The sequence below is a fragment of the Euprymna scolopes genome, chromosome 3 (genome assembly GCF_053919585.1).
Source record: "Euprymna scolopes isolate OS-2025 chromosome 3, ASM5391958v1, whole genome shotgun sequence".
NCBI classification, from domain to species: domain Eukaryota; kingdom Metazoa; phylum Mollusca; class Cephalopoda; order Sepiida; family Sepiolidae; genus Euprymna; species Euprymna scolopes.
The window spans coordinates 117,229,710-117,242,331 of NC_136484.1; the positions used below are offsets into that span (position 1 = coordinate 117,229,710).

The following is a 12,622-nucleotide window of genomic DNA, read 5'->3' on the forward strand; positions in this document are numbered from 1 at the left end:
ACTTAAGTGCCATCAGCTATAACCGAAACCCAAACTTATGAAGAATTCTTGGTAAAATTATTTATGACAAGAAATGGAAGTACATAGCAATTAAACGACCCGGATATAAGTGTGGCACAGAAAATAACACACATGCTATCGTATCAATATATAGATTATCAATCTTCATCTCTAAAAATATCCAGAAACATAATAACGTTAGGAAGTTTTTTACAAGAAGGTCACCACTTATTAAGGCCCGAATACCACTCGAGGATAAGGGTTAATGTGTGTATGGTAGGCATTGCAACAATAGCGTAGTAATCGTTAGTAGGGAAAATTTGATATAATTAGATTGTTTAAGAGAACGGGGCAGTAAGAACTTGTTTACGTTGGATTTAATGACCATGATACTGTAGTCAGATGGAATGCACACCAGCGGAACCGAGTTTTACAGGCAGGCAGTTCTAGGAGAGAAGCTTTGTTCATGGAATCCACGTTTAGGTTTAGGCACTGATAGAGAGGAGGGGAAATTTTTACAGTTTTTTTTTTTTTTTTTTTTTTTTTTGCTAGACGAGTGTTTTTTTGTTTTGTTTGTTTTCTTTTTGTGAAAGATTAGCACCGAAGTTGAGTGTAGATTGGAGTTCAGTAGATAATAATAATAATAATAATAATAATAATAATAATAATAATAATAATAATATATATATGTATGTATGTATGTATATGATCGTCACACGCTTCAAATTTCCCCGCCGTGCACACGCATAATCAGCAGCAGTTTTGTGTATACATTTAATGCATGAGAATAAGTGATGTTTTTGTCTGAACTCAAAACATGATTAAATACATGAATCCGGAGAGCGCGTATATTTGCTCGTGTTTATTATTCTTCTTCGTTCTCTTCGCCAGATGATAAGAGTGTAATATGTTTCGAGGCTGCGATATTACTTAGCCACAACGCTGATATTGATGTAAGGCACAGACGGTTTTAAGGATTGTTTTTCCCTTGGGAATATTTTCATAAGAATGTCATTAATGTCGCGGAATAAAAAGAAATGTTACTTGTCTTTTCGAAAGCAAATATTATGATATAAGTCAAGATAAATTGTAACAAGAACGGAGACAACTGTAAGATGCGTCCACACAGTCTGCGCAGTTAGCGACAGAGTAATGAAAATGTTGTTCTAAACAAGTGTGACAGGCGAACGGCAATGTTATTGTAAGCCGTGATAGACCAACGAAGATTTTATTCTAAACAAGCGTGACAGACCAACGGAAATGTTATCCTAAACATGTGTGACAGACCAACGGAAATGTTATTCTAAACATGTGTGACAGACCAACGGAAATGTTATTCTAAACATGTGTGACAGACCAACGGAAATGTTATTCTAAACATGTGTGACAGACCAACGGAAATGTTATTCTAAACATGTGTGACAGACCAACGGAAATGTTATTCTAAACATGTGTGACAGACCAACGGAAATGTTATTCTAAACATGTGTGACAGACCAACGGAAATGTTATTCTAAACATGTGTGACAGACCAACGGAAATGTTATTCTAAACATGTGTGACAGACCAACGGAAATGTTATTCTAGACAACCGTTACAGACCAACGGAAATTTTATTTATACGTGACGGACCAACAAAAATTTTGCTCTAAACAAGCGTGTTAGATCAACGTGTGATTGAATGTCACAACCCGATGAAAATTCGAAATTAAATCAACACGGACCTAAGAAATTGCGATACTTATACAAAATACGGATCATGCTATTTATTTATTTTATTATTTTAAGTTAAACTCCCTGTTTATTAATTTATAAAAATTGTTAGGTAAAAGTACATAATAGTTTTTAAAAAGCCATGCCCTCTCCATGTTAAGAATGGGTTTCTAAATAATAACGTTATTATATCAACATGGTCAGTATTCTGCATAAATACAGAAAGCATTATTTAAAACAAGCATGATAGACCAACGAAAATTCTATTTGAAACGTAAGTTTAACAGACTAGCTAAGTGTATTGAACGTATATTAAAGGTACATTCATTACATATGCAGCTTTAACATGCAAACCAAGAAAAAAATCTTCACATTATAAATTATAATGAGAAGCGTGACACACTGAAGACATCTTTTTTTTCTTTTTAAGTGAAGAGTGACAAGACTAACGAAAATCATATTTCAAACCTAATCGTGACAGACCAAAGAAAATGCTATTTCAGTCTTTAACTTGACAGACTAACCGACGGATAGAACTTTCGACATTTAAATTTAAGGCTTCAGTTATGTAGCTGTCACAAATGATTTTTTTTTTTTTTTGTGAATCAGTGCCCCCCCCCCCCTGAGTGATTCGGCCACACACTGACCGATCAGCTGGTGGAGTACATTGATTCATCAGTCGTCTAAGTCCCCTTTTGGAAAACACAGTCAACCAGCAGAGAGCAGTGGTGCCAGACACCTCTTTCTCTCTCGTTCCTGTCCTCTCGACATTCCAGCGTCGATGATTTTCAAGGAAGTGCTAGCAACCAGGGACTACACAAAGAACAGCTTTCTCATCGACAAACCTAAAGAACGTTCTATTTCAACTTTCTGCTGTCCAAATAAGTCCTTTCGTTGTTTCGTTTAAAAAAAAAGGGTTTTCGTTATTTGTTCCATGGTTTTCTGTTCAACAATTATTTTATTAGGGATGTCTACAAACTAACACCCTAAAATTCTCTCTCTATGCTTAATGATGAAAATGTGATTTCAAATGAATTTATCAAAAGAAAGACTATTGCAAACTGAAGCATGGCGGATCAAACTTAAATATGACAAACTTAGCGACTGACAGAATCTCTTAGAAAGTGTTTTATTTTATTATAATTTCAAACTGAACCATAACAAAAGAGTATGGGACTGACAGTTGCTAAGTGGTTAACGACGTGGACTGAAAACCTAGGGGTGCCAAGTTCTAATCCAGTTCGTGCTACACAAACCCTTTCACCCCATCCCCACTTGACCGCATGGAAATAAGGTAGATGAAATAACAGAAGAGCATTGCCACAAATAGAAAAATTTTACAAAAATATAATAAATAAATAAATAAATAAATAGTCCGTACAACCTGTTGCGCGCAGTGCAAACACACGCCATTGAATTATTTTTGTGATTCCTGTCTAGACATGCTTTGGGTTAGAGTTCCGTTCAATTGTACAAAATGCTGAATAAACGCCACTATTGAACGCGTCGTTGAATTTGTAAGTTTTTATACAGAGGCAGAAATACAACGGAAACAATCTCTTTATGCAAATGCTCTATCAAATGACAGGATTTCATTCGCTTGAGTAAGTGATAGAATGTTGGCAATAGTAAAGATTGTCTGCTAGTTTTGACTTACGGTTTCTGTTGTCCATTTTGCTGGAGAATTAGACAGACAAGAAATACATTCTTAACATAGGGAAATGGGTGTCTTCACATTATCTTAGAGGAATATATTTATTAATCAGAAGAGACCATATCTTGTCAGCAACGGCCATATGCGGAGGAGGAACCGAATATCGAAAGAGCAAACAATCTTGACTATAACCAAAAGGATTTTAGAAAAAAACGTATTTGGGGGGGGGTATTTTTTTAGCGAGGCTCTTCTACACAATATCCTATGACAGATCGGCAGACTGACAAAGTATCCCGTAGACATTCGAGGGCAGTCAGCAATTAGGGTGGTCTATTCAGGTCAGCACAGCCTGCACAACCACTTCAAAACGGTTATGTTGGGCGTATTTCCAATTTTCATGTAGGTGTGTAGGTAGAAAAATTAAGTCTTGTAGATTGCTATTGATTTCGAGACTTATGGTATCCGTCTTATGGACAGAGTCACACCATTGTCCCTTATGTGGAATCGTATGCTAGGTGCTATTGCAGTATTCCAGATTCCAGAACTGTCTCTGTTAGTTACTTTAGCCTGCTACCACTGTAGGAGCACAGTAGATGAGAGATCATCTGCCCTTGTTCGGGCATCAAAGAAAGCAAAAGGCATCTGTTAATTAACTTGTAACAGAACGCGGTCAAATGCATACTCTAGAGTTGTAAGCCATGTTTAGTTTCAGAACAGTTTCCGATGGTTCGTTGTTCTACACAAGCCCTGGAGGTGACTGGTTCTCAGTAGACAGAACAGTTTCCGATGGTTAGTTGTTCTACACAAGTCCTGGAGGTGACTGGTTCGCAGTAGACAGAACAGTTTCCGATGGTTTGTTGTTCTACACAAGTCCTGGAGGTGACTGGTTCTCAGTAGACAGAACAGTTTCCGATGGTTAGTTGTTCTACACAAGTCCTGGAGGTGACTGGTTCTCAGTAGACAGAACAGTTTCCGATGGTTAGTTGTTCTACACAAGTCCTGGAGGTGACTGGTTCTCAGTAGACAGAACAGTTTCCGATGGTTAGTTGTTCTACACAAGTCCTGGAGGTGACTGGTTCTCAGTAGACAGTTCTCGGGTTGGAATCCACAGAGCAAAAGATTCTTCTCATGTTGACACGAAGAAAACATATGCGAAGTTTCTACAGAAAAGGTTTAATATTTATGGAGCAATTCTGGTTTCTGATTGATTCATAGCAGAACGTGAATTAATTTGATTCGTCAGTTCCTAGCAGGATCGTTTATAGAATCTCCCGACTGTGCAGGATCATACCCCATCTAAGGCAAAAATATTGTAACACATTCGAAATGACATCACTGTAAGGAAAAACACTATAAAAAGGAGAGAGAACACTTTGAGAGGACAATCATCATATTAGAGACGTAGGTGACGTTATGACCGTAACAAGAAGTCGTGTGTGACGGGAGAAAAGGGCAATAAATACTGTTATGAAAAAAAAAAAAGAATTAAATTATGACTTGTCTTAGTCTCCTTTGCAATGTAGACTGCATACGTGTAGGTTCCATGTGTAACCGTGTGTACAACGTTACAGACTTGTTCCACCAGATTTTATCTGTAGCCGAAACCATATCTTGGAAGTGTCTGCTATTGCGTCCAATCGGTTCCTAAGAAGCACTAGTGAGACTGGAGCATCACGTGATGATCCGTGGAGCGAGTCACCTGCAGGTGATAAAGCTGTCCAGTTTGTAAAGTTACTACACCTCCATGATACCCTATACACCCTGCATGGACAAGTCTAAAAAAAAAAATGAATTTGTTGAATCAATTCCAGGGAAACATCATTAAACTTGTTAACTTTTCAAATGCATTTATGTTTTTCATTCTGGTAATCAGAACTTTATATATGTTACATAGCGCGGACGGTTATATGCAAATACCAAGCCGTTACTAAATGACGTCATGGTACAGAAAAGAAACGTTATAAAAAAGGAGAGAACGATCACGTTAGAGGCGTGGATGGTGTTCAAAAAGATTATTACACGAGTGACGTCACGACCGTAACAATGCGGAAATAAATGTCGTTGTTACAAAAAAAAAGAAAAAAGGAGCGAGTTGAAGTTCTTTTCTATTCTTTGTTTGCTTTGCGAATGAGGCTACAACATGTTGGTTCCCGGACAACGACATATGCACAGATGAGACTAATCTATATAATGATACATTAAGGCAATTTCATGTTCGAATTCTCCTTCCACTCTATTTGTTTTTGTTTTGTTTTTTTTTCAATTGGAGGCACATAATCACTGAAGATACAATGCAACAAACGTGCCTACCTTGCACAGCTTAAGTAGGTATGTTCTTGCCAGTTTCTGTCACGCTGAGATATCGTTCTCCCCAGCTGCAAGAAGATCCTTCTTTTGAGAAGGAGTCACTTAGTTGCAATTCGCCTGAGGCGCTCCTACCGAGGAATGCACAAGCATTTTTGAAGGCCAGAGCGCACTAAAACCACATAAAATTCCATCTGATGTTGCTATTGCATCAAACATAAAGCACAAACTAAATTACACTTTCTTGGCCTTCAGGTGAGAATCAAAGTGAAAAAAATAAAGAAAAATATATAAATAAATTTTTCAAAGTGTATTATCTGCTCTCTCCAAGGATGATATAATAATATATTGGGGTCTGCATTCGCAGAATGTAAATATGCTCCAAATTCATATAAGCGTTTTGGAAATAGACCCTCATAACTAGTATCTGAACCTACACTAACAAGAATATTTACAAAATTAGACATGATATACGGCACAATTATATAGACACACCAGTTCTCGTTAGATCACTGAAGTTTAGCAACGTTGATCCTGATCAGTACCAGATGGGTGACCATTTGTGAATACCCGGCGCTGTATGTAGGAGTACATTGATACTTTCAGCAGCTGTTGCATTCCACCTGGCCTCCAGCTGCCTCGACCCTGTCCTGCTGCTGGATCAGGCTGGTTGGGACGAGAGAGTATAAGGTTTGCTCTGCGCAAACCAGCTTCACTTTAAACAAACTTCCAGCTCGTTTCATCCATCATTCCCAGGATGGTCAGGTGGTTTTCGTCGATCCAACGAACGAACTCTCTAGATAATAGTGTTTCACCTTGAACAAAGCTGATTATATAATATTGTGTTATTTACGCCATGCTGGACGTTTATAGAATGGAAATAATATAAGTATGCCACCAATATACAACAGATGAAAGATATACAACTGTGGAATTTTCATGGGCCCCGCTAGTGCCCTATAATCTTGTGCGCTTCTCCAGCTCTCCTAAACACTAACCCAGTCTAATAAGTAAAGCTCGACTGAATTCCCATCAATGCTTTCCCCTTGCAAAAATTTTACAAAAAACATTCGACTAGCTACAACCACTATATACGATTTTCTCCACTCTCTAACTGTTTCTAAATCTAAACGCAGATTCTATGAACAAAGCTTCTTTCCCAAAACTGCCTGCATATGGAACATTGTTCCACTGTCCTGCTTGCCGGTTGAATACAACATGGTAGCCTTCAAATCCAATGTAAACAAGTTCTTGTTGAGCCGTCCCCATAAATAATCAAATTCTATCCAATTTACACCATTAATAATTACTACACCACCACCTTACATTCATCGACCCTTATCATTGAATGGCCTTCGAGCCTTAAATGTAGTGACTCCCAAGTTAAAAAAAAAAAGGAAAAAAAAGCAGAGGTGATAGTAGCGTTAACTTTCAGTGTCTCAGCATATTTTTTTTTCAATTGTTCTTTTTCCACGGCTCCTCATCGCACGCATGCTGACTTCTTTCCTAGATTTATTTTCGACATTCACTATTTTGTATGTTTTTTTGTGTTTTTTTTCTAACGTGTAACATATTTGTCATAATGTGTAATGTTATATGTAACGTAACAGATGAATTTTCACCCACAAAATTATCACCAGCGCATGCCTTATATTGTCTCCATGTTTTGTAGTATCAGTGGTAATTGTAGCTGCATATCATCTCTTTCTTTGAATAACAACAACCCCCTTATTTTGAGGTGTTGATAGTTTACTTATCTTTTACATTACACTGTTTAACAAGAAACGCTGGAGATTACTGGATGACGTCGTTGGGAATTGGATAACGGGGAAAAAGAATGATAATGTCTCTAGTAACTGAATAGAAGGGCAGGCTTGTTGATGTCTCTGGGAACTTGAAAAGTTAGAAGAGCAGGAGAACGTCACGGAAAAGTGGATATAAAAGGACGTCGGCAGGAACAGAGGGAGTGCAGGAGGACGTCAACAATAACTGAATAAACTGACAAGAATAATGAAGGCATCTCAAGAAGCAGATAAGGGTGAAGGTTTAGGCAGATTGTAGTTGAAAAAGTTGTCATTAAAAGGGCAGTTTATTTGCATTTTTTGTAGTTTGTTAAAAGTTTCCCCGAAAAGGTAGTTTGGCATAATGGTAACAGTGTTCGCTAATGGAGCAGGGCACCAGGGTTCAATCCTCAGTCAATTCATGCCAAAAACTTTTTTTTTTTTAAATGGTACATGCTGGCCCCTTGCTAAGCACTCGGTATTCTAAGGGTAGGATCAAAGGCAAGTAGAGTAATCCTGGGAATGGAGCGGCATTCTCCCCTACACCTCGATGTAGCAGTTCATAAAAATCGAGCTAGCCTTCGGGTCGCTCTCGACTATAATCGGCCACTGCACTTAGTTTGGATTGCTGCTCGTGCTGCTGCTTCTGGAATCGACGATCGGTCACAGTCGGACGATGAGGTGACACTTGTATTTGCATAAATATCCAACAGTTCTTAGTTTTATTTGACGATGCAGTGCGGCAAAATGTTGAAATTTTTTTATTCATACGCAGAAAAATGTCCGTTGTCTTAAAAAGAGAATAAACAAGCGGTTACTAAATTTTAAAGGGCGTAGCTTATTACTGTCTCCAAAAATAGAAGTGATGGAGGTTACCTCGACATCCTGGCTGTCTGCTCGGTCGAATAAATATGTTTATTTTTCTTTTTCATATTAATTTTCCTTTTTTTTATTTAAAGACAATGCCGTATTTTAATGTTGAATTTTAGCTAATGCCATTCTAATTTCATTTTATTTATTTTCGTGCTTGTGCAGTTTACCGACCGTATTATCTTCGGATATGATTTTCAAGCTGAATTCAATTTTTACGGTATCTTTTGTTTTTAAATTGTAAGGTGAAAATATAGAATAGGTTTCTAAAAATATTAAGAACATTATTTCAGCATGGTCCTTAAACTGCACAAGTAACATCATTTCACGGTATTTTTTTTTTTTATTTAAATATTTTCATTTTTATCGTGGTACAGATTTATGCTCTACTGACTGCCATTTTAATGCCATGTTTTTAATCGTCTTCAGATTACTCCACAATATGTAAAATCGCTGGAGAAAGAGAAAAATACTTTGGCAAATCAACTTAGAGATATGGAATGGAGACTTGACCAAGAATCAAAGGTAATTACGTAAATTTTGACTGGAGATGTTTTTTTTTTGTTTTTTTTGTTTTGTTTTTTTGAACTTATTTAAAAAAAAAAATCTTTAATTAGAATGAGACGATTAAATTAATCCGGTGTCGAATTTAGTCAATTTGTGATCTATAAGGATCCTTCAAGATGTAATATCAAGTCGAGGGAGGTCCTTTGTTGAATCTGTTATCGTTTATGCAATCTTTCTGCTGGTACTCTGCAACGTCGGTACTCGGGTTATATATATATATATATATATATATATATATATATATATATATATATATATATATATAAGGCAACTGTCAGATAAGACGAGGTACAAAATTGGAGCGAATTTGAATAAATTTATCATATATCGGTTGTATAAGACAACTGCTAAATCACAAAACCATGTTTGTTTAGCCTCGGCTGGAGATTGCAACACCCGGTATCTTATGAAATATTGGTTTTTAAAGATGATTTTTTTTTAACTTCAAGGGTCGTCTTATATGCCAAAATATACTATATACGCACTAGCAGGCCACCCCGCGTTGCTCGGTCGTAAAATACGCATAAATATATTTTAATTAATACAGAAACATGCATGCGAGTATTGTTTTTTTTTTAAACAGTTCAATACTTGTAGGTAAAAAAAAAAAATACTCGAGCTGAGATCGAAACCAAAACCGAAAGATAGTGATTCAAGTACGATAACCATTAGGCTAACTTGACATGTTCTTTAAAAAGTGTTTTCAAACGTACTTATTCTTAATATAATGACTTTGTCATGTGAACCATTCACGCTTGCGCATTCGAGAAACAGCAAATATAAAAATCCGACGACCCCCTCCCCCCACGTACTAACTTTTCAAATGTTACCCTTTAGCAGCCCCTTTTTTTCCGGATGAAACCCGATTAAAAGGTTTTCCACATGTCTGAATATCCTATATACGAAATTTCAAGTTTGTGGATCAAAACTTTGTTGAGTATATAGGTTGAGAATTGTTCTCGCGCACATACAGGCACACACCTTCCCACTTTTATGGTTATATAGATAAAAACAATTTTAATTATATTAATATATTTTTAAAAAATCGATGCACATGGGCGAGTCTATAATATGTACGTGCTTAGTAAAATCCTAAACTATTTAACGTATCATTATGAATGTTGTCTTTTAGACAACGGGGTTACTAACATGAGCACGTTATTTATTTTGTGAATGTTACTATTTGGGAACGGGTGCTACTGAAACTGTACCATACTCCCTAAAAAAGGAAAATACGTTAAACTTTAAAACTAATGCTATTTTTATTGTTTATATAGTCCTTGGACAGGTATTCTTCTAATATATATATATATAACACTCGTTTATTTTATAAAAAATTCGCGTTGCAGTTATTTGGCTCCAAACTTGTTCAATACCTATCTTATTTTATTTTCAAATTTCACTCCACGCTTCTAATGGATATAAACAAAAAACTACCCAGATTTTCAAACCGCGCAACCACGCGTTACTATCCGACTACATAAAAACCCCGCAGCTAACATCACGTGGACTAATTCATTGAAAATTTTCCATTTCTTGTATATGTGCATATATTATAAGAGAATATAATATATTGTGCTATAATATATTTTTAGTATTTACTTCAATAGTGCCCAATACATGAGTAGAGCTTAGTATGTATTATTTGGATTCATCGCACTCACTACTGTTCTCATCTTGAATGTTATTTTCACGTTTCGGTCGTAACCTTCGACCTTCTTCAGGTATATCTTGTCAAACTTGGGAATTGGGAAGGAATTTCGAGCAGAACTCTTTATTTACTTCACGGGGGTATCATGCTCTTCCGTCAGCCATGACTAGATAGAGGTCCTAAGTAATTTGCAATTGTATAAAACAAAAAAAAAATACAATTGTGAATTACTTAGGACCTCTATCCAGTCATGGCTGACAGAAAAAGAGCATGCTACCCCCGTGAAGTAAATAAAGGGTTCCGCTCAAAATTCCATCCAAATTCTCGAGTTCGACAGAAACATTCCCAAGTTCGACAAGATACACCTGAAGAAGGTCGGTTACATCGACCGAAATGTTGTGAAAATCACACTCAAGATGAGAACAGTCGTCCGATGAATCCAAATAATATGAATAACCAATCCTCATCAAAAAAATTCAGAAACGTCATAGAACTTAGTAGTAGTGTTAAGATATATATATATATATATAAATAAGCTACACGGAGGCGTTCATGTTTCATTTCTATATGAAATTCTCAGGCCAATTACACAGATTTATTGTTTGTGATTTTTTTCTATATCAAGATAATGTTTGTTTTAGTTAAATTAACCAGTCGGATTTGTAATTATTATTTCGTCTGGTGGAAATTGGATAGCAATTGAACATTTCTAAGGACAGCTCAACAAGAATTTATACAGGTTGAACTTGAAAACGCTGATGTTATAGTCAGCTGGGAAGCAGCCCCATGATATTATGTTCCACAGACGGGCATGGGAAAGAAACTTTGCTCATGAAATGTTCGTTTAGTTTTAGATAAAGATGGAGAGTAATGGAAATTGCTAATAGTGGCTGCAGCTAGGCGAGTTTTTGTCATAATTGATTTACAGGAGCGAGATTGTAGATTGAGGCTCAGTTGAGCACCTGCCAATTGGAGCAAAGATAGACTCTCAACGTCTCTTCTGTGAGAAAGAGGTAGTAGAAGTAGTAGAAAGGAGAAAAGGGCACTGCCCACTAGATTTTGAAGCAGGTTTTGTACTCTGTCAAGACAGGGAAGGATGTTCTGAGCAGCCCTTCTCCAACTGTGGCAAGTGAAATCTTTTTTTTTTCTCATCTTAGATTTACTTGCGTTTTTCAGCATATCAAACCTTTTTATTCTGTAGTTTTTTTTTTGTTGTTTTTTTCTACTCGTATCTTTGTGTAAAGTTTATCACCACAATTTTCTATTTGCTATTTTATGGGTTTCATGCCTTCATATGCCAACCATTATCTGTGCACTGCATCGCCAACTATTGGGCCTTCAATCACCTCTCATTCTCTGCTAGAATGGCATGCTAAGGCTTCATTCACTCTGTTCCATCATCAATTTAAAGAATTGTTTTAAGTACACAAAAAAGGTTATGGATGAGTTTGTACATTTTAGAGGCACTTGCGAATTTGTTTTGTTGTCAGCGTGCACGAAACTGCACTATGCCCTAGTTAGAAAAAGGACATCTGTTTTTGTCTTGTAAGTGATACTGCTTAAACAACTTCACACCCGGACGCCTTGACTTGCGACAGTTTTTCAAGCAAAATGTCAAATACGAAAACAGATCTGATTTCAAAATCAACATTCCCTATTTTGGCGAAAAAGAAAATGCAGTAAGAATACAAAACAGACATTTTCTCCACACCTACGTATCCAGAAATGCACAAATAAGTATTGTAAAACCTACGACTATGGGCTTTGATGGTTATTCTACAAACTTATCATAATACTATATATATATATATATATATATATATATATATATATTGTTAAACAGCACAGCATTTTCTTGTTTGACAATTTTCCGTTTTATTTTTTCCAGTTTTCGAATAATCCTTCTTGTGTTATATGTAAAATGGTGTAAAAGTGTTCCGTAGTCTGCGAGCACTTTCGGCGTTTCCGCCATCTTCAGGCTGGTTATATAAAAAGTTGTTTTAAAATTACGTTGAATGATAAAGTCGTGTTTTAAAATTACATCGTACTATAAAATCGTTTTTGGCTTATGTGGGCTATTTA

At 36.4% G+C, this 12,622-nt stretch overlaps 1 protein-coding gene across 2 annotated transcripts in view; it reads left to right on the plus strand.

The window, feature by feature from the left end:
* Positions 1-12,622, plus strand: part of LOC145258221 (coiled-coil domain-containing protein 169-like) — a 111,218-nt gene that overhangs the window by 82,954 nt on the left and 15,642 nt on the right. For both annotated transcript variants that reach the window (XM_080116171.1, XM_080116180.1), the window contains exon 5: positions 8,752-8,847. In XM_080116171.1, coding sequence (XP_079972297.1) covers positions 8,752-8,847 — 96 coding nt within the window. The remainder of the gene's footprint in view (positions 1-8,751; positions 8,848-12,622) is intronic.